We start from the raw sequence: 7,355 nt of genomic DNA, 5'->3' as shown, positions 1-7,355 counted from the left end.
CCTTCCTTCCTCCCTCCCTCCCTTCCTTCCTTCCTTCCTTCCTCCTTCCTTCTTTCCTCCCTCCCTCCCACCTCCATTCTTTCCTTACTTTTTTGTTGGTACAGGGGCATGATTTTAGGGTCTCATGCTCTTGCTTGTCAGTTTTGCCTAAAGCTAGTACTCTCCCACTATAGCCATTTTGGGTGGTTAATTAATTGCAGATATGAGTTTTGTGGGATTTTCTGTCATGGCTGTCTTTGAACTGAGATTCTTGGCTCTTAGCCTCCTGAGTACCCAGGATTACAGGCATGCACCACCAGGACCCAGGTCATATTATCTTCTGTATGGAGTTAAAAGTTTTTCTTAAGTGGAAACTTTTCATTCCTTTTAAGCTCTCAACTTATCTCCACAAAATTCTTCTTGTTTTATCTTTCTTTAACCTATCTCCTAGGGGCAATTAGGAAATAGAGGGTGGCTGTGGTGAAGGAGCTTAAGAAGATTTAGTAAAGAAAACCCTGTCGAAGGGAAGATGGCTTTTCAAAGGTACATGGAAAAATCCTTCCCCAAGAATGGCTGAATGTAAATGGGAAAATATTTCTGTACTGAATACAAACACAAACTTAGAAGCAGCATTACTGTGCTATAGTTCTTTCCTATTCTCCTTGCATTCACTATGGCTAGAAGAAGGGTCCAGCCCTGAGGCAAGACATTCTCAATAAATAATTATAGAGTGCACGCTGCAGTTCTAAACTTGACAGCTTCATTTCCATAGATGAATGGTGGCTTTGTCAGTCAACCTCACAAGCTCACTGTAATAGGATCTTTGGCATGCATATAGGCAGGATGCTCCTGGACCTGAGCAACAAAGGCACCCCCTCTTCCTTTATGGAAATGTTTTCACCTAACATGCTCTTGCTTTGAGAGGCTCAGTTTGGAGTCTTGAGTGAAGAGATCTTCGAAGTCATTGTCCACAGGCTCTAGTTGTTGCTTTGTTAATTGAAATCTATCTACTTTGGAAGGCTAAAACTCCCATTTTCAGAAAACATTTTTATTTTATTTTATTATTTCTAAGTAGCTGCACAAAGTACCTCGATCAGTGTCTCCCTGCAACAGTCTCAGTTATTTCCTCCTCTACTCACTCCTTCTCTCATTCTTCTGAATTTTGTAGGATATATATCAGATTCTTGACTGCCTTCTCCCTCTCCTCTTCATCTGCCAATATTTTCATAAGAATTGTTAGAGCTACTGGAATGTATTTGAAAATTCTAAAAGAGCTTTTTCAAATTTTTAACAGAAAATTTCATGCATGTCCTTGGGCAAGTGGCGACTCTACCTTTTATTATTAACTACAAAAGAGTAAAAGACAGGAAATAATAAGCTTTCTGTGCTGACATTGGATTAAAAGTTGATTGCTATATAATAAAAATAAGAGGAAATATGGCTGATAAGAAATGTACTTGTGGCTGGGAAGGTGGCTCAGTGGTAGAGTGATTGCCTTGCATGCCATAGGCCCTGGGTTCGATTCCTCAGCACCACATAAGCAAAAAGAATAAAAGCCGGAAGTGGCGCTGTGGCTCAAGTGGTAGAGCGCTAGCCTTGAGCTGAAGAGCTGAGGGACAGTGCTCAGGCCCAGAGTTCAGGCCCCACGACCAGGCCCCACAACCGGACCCCCCCCCCAAAAAAAGAAATGTACTTGTTATCTTGCCCATGTAATTGTAACCCCTCTGTACGGTATTTTCACAATAAAAAATTATGAAAAAGTAAAGAAAATAAGAAATATGATTCCCTCTTGTATAGACTAATTCTTCCTTGTAAAACTCCCACTTTGAACCTCTCAACAAGGTGCCCGATGTTATTCTAGAGATAGAATCACCAGGTCCCTTCCTCAGCTGCATGGGCCTCCACTCTTTTTGGTGTGAAATGGAGACCTCAGTGAACTCCAGTGTTGCTGGCCCTTCACGATCGACACCTCTTTTGACAGTCATTACAACCAATAAACTGAATTGTAATGTTAACCCAGAAACTAGTATTAAAAATGACCAACAAGCAAACTTGGTTATCCCTCAGGGATTACTTAAAAAGAGTGTAAAGTTTGTGAAAATCAGGCTAACACTCAGATATGTAGGATCTGATTTCCAGAGGTAATTGGCATGTAAACAGAGGTGGAGTTGAAGGAGAAGACCCTCTCCAGATGGAGAGAAATGACCAAGAAAGCTGTAGGTCACAGAAACCTTGTCTAATTTGATCTCAGATACAGATATCTTTAGTGATATAAACCCCAAGGGGCTCCAGGCAGCATTGCTATTAATCAATTAATTTGTTTATTTATTTGATGCCAGTCCTGGGGCTTGAACTCAGGGCCTGGGCCCTATCCCCGAGCTTATTTTTTTCTTTTCCTTTTAAACATTTTTTCTTATCTTTAAGTAATTGCATTAAGAAGTTGCCATTCACCAAAGCAGTTTATGAATACAGTGTGTCTTGATCAAATTTGCCCCTTTCAATAGTCTCACCTACCCCTTCCCTTGCTTATCTTCATTCTAGGTTATGTATTGATTTTTTGGCCATTTAATCAAGCAGTTTATGTGTACAATGCATCTTGAGTCCTGTGATCACTTCAATATCTTCACTTCCACTTTGACCCACCAGTCCCTTAAATTTCTCAATCCTGTGGTATATGCAGGGAATTCTTGCCTGCCTTCTCCCCATTCCCTGTTCATTCTTCTATCTCTCCACTTCCCTCTTGTAAGTACCCATTTCCTGGTGCTTCTCTTGTTGGACTTTGACTTAGTCTTTTTAAAGTGTTATACTATTTGTGACCTCCATACTCTGCTACACTTTAGTTAATTCATTTGTAACCCCTTGCTTACTATCCAGTGTGTTTACTTGTAGCTGTGTCAGCACATTCTAGCTACCACAAATGAGGGAAGTCATACAACCTATGTTTCTTTGTGTCTGACGTACACTCTATCACTTGAGCACAGCTCCACTTGCAGCTTTTGGCTGGTTTATTGGAGATATGGACTTTCCTGCCTGGGATGGCTTCAAACTGCGACCCTCAGATCTCATCTTTCTGAGTAGCTGGGATTACAGGTGTGAGCCACTGATTCTGGGAAGCTCTTTATTTTTGAAGCAAGGATATCATTTGGAAAATAGTATCAGCGAGTTGCCACAGTTGGTTAATGGGATGTAACCATCTTCAACTTACACAGCTTGAGTTTTTATGAACACCTTTCTTGGATATAATTAAACAAAAAACATCTGTCAGGAAAATTTGAATCGCACTGTCCTGAGATGATAGCACAAAGTAAGGAGCTGCAAAGTTAATGTCCGTGCCACTGGGCAGTGTCTCCGCTGTTCAGAGACAACCATGTTTTCTGCTAATGGAGCCACAGATAGGGGACAATTCTCTTCTGGGGAATTTTCTAAAATGAGAACACATCCCAGCAGTACAGAATTAGCAAGAAAGTAGAGTATCTTCAAATGCAAATTTCCTGACATTTCCAGCTACTCAAATAATTATCCTACCTGGGTGAACTAATAATAACTTAGTTAAAGGTTTCAATTTAGTGTAACCAAATGTAATGCAAAAGTCACTTAGGAAGACAAACGTGAATTCCATTTTAAGACTTGCTGAAAGTGGGATGTCTCTGTCCTCTTCCTCCTTTCTTCTACTCCGAATGTCACAAGCAGTGGCATGAAGTGCTTTGGGCAGGATGGAAAGTAAGAATATCATGAAGTATGTTGCTTAGCCTGTGAAACTGGTGTCCCCTTGCTCATCCCAGGGAGGGAAGTCAGAGTCCCTGGGGGCAGTTGTCCCTTCATACCTTCAATTCTTTCTTTATTGTGCTAGAACCATTTTACCTAGTGAATACTTGAAAGCAAATCCATTTCACCAGTCTATCTCCATAGCAAAAATAATGTTCAGAATCTGTAGAGATTTAAAGAAACTTTTTGAAATCTTGGCATAATGTTTGAATCTCTGTATATATGTGTCTAGCACAGGGTCAGGTACATGGTAAGTACTCTACTCTGAATTAAATTGGGAAAAGGAAAGTTACTAAAGGGCACTGGAAACTTCTAGAAGGAATTTGTCAATATTCATCAGTTGACATAAAACTGTTTATATGTCTTTGATCCAATAGTTTTGTTCTAGTGAATTTATAGAGAGTCTTAAGTTCTAAGAGATTTACTAATGAAGCTATTTGTTGCAAATATTGTGTTTGTAAAAAAATCAATTAAAACCAATGATTTCCCTGTGGTTGAGTATTTAATAACAACTCTTGATCTGGGTTGGTGTAGTGGCTCACATTGGTAATACCAGCTACTTTGGTAGTAGAGGTCAGAAGGACTGAAGTTCAAAGTCTAACTTGGGGCAAAAATGAGCCAGTCTCAAGCTATAGACGAGAATGGTGGTATAGATCTGTATCCCAACTAGATGCAAACATAAATAAGAGGATTGACATTTCAGCTGGAAAGACCCTATTTGAAATGTACAATTGGTGGCTGGCTCAAGTGCCTAGCAAGTGCAAGGCCCTGAGTGGAAAACCCATACATCAAATCATCATCATCATCATCATCATCATCATCATCATCATCATCACCATCATCATCGCCATCAACATCATCACTGTGATAAATCTATTGAAATGAACATTATGCAACCAATAAATGGATACTTGTCAAGACTAGATCACAATGTAAATATCTGATAGAAAGTTATGTGTGTGTGTGTGTGTGTTTAAAAGTTAAATATGCAAACATAATAAAAAGGCTGTTTGAGTGAAAATCCTCCAGGTAAAAATTAGCTAGTGTTAATTATACAGGGGGAGATTTCTTGTTACAACTCTACAAACATTTGCACTATATTCCAATTAATCTACTATGGGTAATATTTTTAAAAGATCATTTTGATATTTTCAAATCTCTTTGTATTGTTTTACAAAAGAAACTTTTAAATTTAGCTGAACATCCAATTGTCATACCTAACAGATACTTGAATTAAGTTGGCTTCTTCTTTCCTGTCCACAAACCACTTTCTATGCAAATAATTCACAATGATTAACAGTCATATATAGATCAGGCTGAGGTCCATAAATTCTAAATAATTCACAACTCGCTAATTGGAGAGTTACAGAGAAGCACACATCCAAGCTTCTTATGGAATAAAAAGCCCACACTACTTGCATGTGAGGATTTCCTATTATGTAAGTAGAGCACATTGTTTTGTGGAAGTAGCCACATAACAAGTTGTATTTTTTTTTTGCAGGGGATCTTATTTTCTGTAATTTGTTACATGTGATTATTTTATTTATAATTATACATAAGAAAGGATTTATAACATGAAAATAGAAAACATGGTCCATTAGTGTAATCCAACAAGCAAAGCTGATTCACATGGTTGAGTATTTTTTAATGTAGTTGCAATTATTTTATTTCATTTTTTATAGGTGTATATTAAATGGTACCAAATCAAGTTAATCAAACAGACAAATTGGTTGGCTTTACTATTTTAAGCTGAGAATATACTAGAATGTTACAGTTTTTTCTAATTAAAATGTTTTTTTTTTAGAGAAATAAATGCAAACATTTCTATAACATTGATAACTGAAAGGAAAGATAAGTAAACTTCTGGTTCATCTCCTATCATTGATAGCTAAAATAACTCTAAGAAGCTTTGATATTGTCTTTGACTAAAAGTTTGTTTCTTCCAAATGCAACCACAGGGAAGTTACATGTGAAATAATGAAAGGAATCACAGATATTTTGTGACTTATAAATGCAGTAATTATTTATTTTGCTTTTCTATGGACATTTAAAAATGAATAGTTCCATTATCATGTTTATTGGTCAAACATTTTAATGTCACTCTTAAAGAAGAACCTAACATTATTGACTTAAATTATCTTAGGAAGATTATAATGATTAGGCTTATGCTTAAATGAGTCAAACTGTCTTTAATAGATATTTAATAATGCAAAATCTGTTATTTTTCTTAAATAAGGCTGTTTTGTGGCTTATTTTCAAATTCTGTTGAAGATTGGTCATAAGTAGTAACTCAGCTAAGTTCTTTCATTTTTACAGCTTCAAAACAAACAAAACCTACCCAAAGCCAGGTGCCAGTAAGCACATGCCTGTAATCTTAGTTACTCAGGAGACTTAGAGACCTGAAGATTAAGGTTCAAAGCCAGCGTGGACAATAAAGTGTGTGAGACTCTTATTTCCATTTAACAACCAAAAAGCAGGAAGTGGAGTTGTTGCTTAAGTGGTAGAGCACTGCCCTTAAGTGAAAAAGCTGAAGGACAGCACTCAGGTCCTGAGTTCAAGCCCTAGTACCAACCCAAAACCAAATAAGCAAACAAAAAACCAAGTTTAAGCAAGTTGTCATCATAAGTACTGGTGATGAAGCGTTCATATTTCCTATGGGGAAGGAACTAATGATATAATTTTGAGAAGTATGAAACACATTCTAATCTGATTATAACTATCTTAAGATATTGACTTCAAATTTACATTTAGTATGTTGGCTTTCGGTGGAGAAATGGAATCATTTTCATGGATCTACTGATGTTATTGGTATTAAAGATATGATTTTTCCGTAGATGCTTTGTCACAGCAAGTAGAATACCTTCACCTTTCTTATATCGTTAACACAAACTGCACTTAAGATTTGGTAGTAAATATAAAACATTATTAAATGAGTATTTCTGAAAATTAAAATTCCATCAGCCAACCAATTATTTACTCTTCCACCATATACCCACCCTCTGAGGCACAACGGTGACTTTGTTGAATCTGAGCACTCTCTTCTATAAATAGAATATCAATAAAAATATATTTAAACCAACATTTAAATAACTTACCTTTGCTTCCTTGAACTTGTAGAAAAATCCAACAAACAAAAATAGCTCTTTTTGTTTCCAAATACATCCTGGCTTTTGGGCATTGGCAGGTCTGAGAAGAAAATCACAGGACAACCTCTAGGATTGATGGAAAGAAGAGAATGATGGAAGTCTGAAAATGACTGATGTTGTAGTGCCAGCTGAGTGAGAATATGAGAATCGCCTTCTTGCTTTAGTTTGCCTTAGTAAAGGTGTCAGCGTGTGCAGAACATACTCAGTGTCTGTGTGTGGGATAATCTGTTTATCTTCCCCCTTAAGTGTAATCTCAGCTTAAGGGCCAGCTGGAGGCAGCTTTATCTCATTAACCTTCTGAAGAAGCAGCTGTCAGTCTCCCGTCCTGGGTGCCATTGTACCCACATATCCACAGACAGCCTTACCCTGTTACTATAACACAGAGCTGGCTGGAGGTCTCCCCAAATTCCTAAGGCTGCCAGTTGAGGGCAGATATTTTCCGAAATGACATGTCCAAGCCGCATC

At 37.6% G+C, this 7,355-nt stretch overlaps 1 protein-coding gene across 1 annotated transcript in view; it reads right to left on the bottom strand.

Moving 5' to 3' along the window:
• The window catches only part of Impg1 (interphotoreceptor matrix proteoglycan 1), a 125,272-nt gene extending 118,366 nt beyond the window's left edge, over positions 1 to 6,906 (bottom strand). The window contains exon 1 of the mRNA XM_013034100.1: positions 6,840 to 6,906. Within this exon, the coding sequence (XP_012889554.1) occupies positions 6,840 to 6,906 (67 nt within the window). The remainder of the gene's footprint in view (positions 1 to 6,839) is intronic.
• Between the last annotated feature and the right edge of the window lie 449 nt (positions 6,907 to 7,355).

The sequence above is a fragment of the Dipodomys ordii genome, unplaced genomic scaffold (assembly GCF_000151885.1).
Source record: "Dipodomys ordii isolate 6190 unplaced genomic scaffold, Dord_2.0 Scaffold182, whole genome shotgun sequence".
Taxonomy (NCBI): domain Eukaryota; kingdom Metazoa; phylum Chordata; class Mammalia; order Rodentia; family Heteromyidae; genus Dipodomys; species Dipodomys ordii.
Note: the sequence above shows the minus strand (reverse complement) of the source record. Positions and strands in the feature narration are given on the sequence as shown.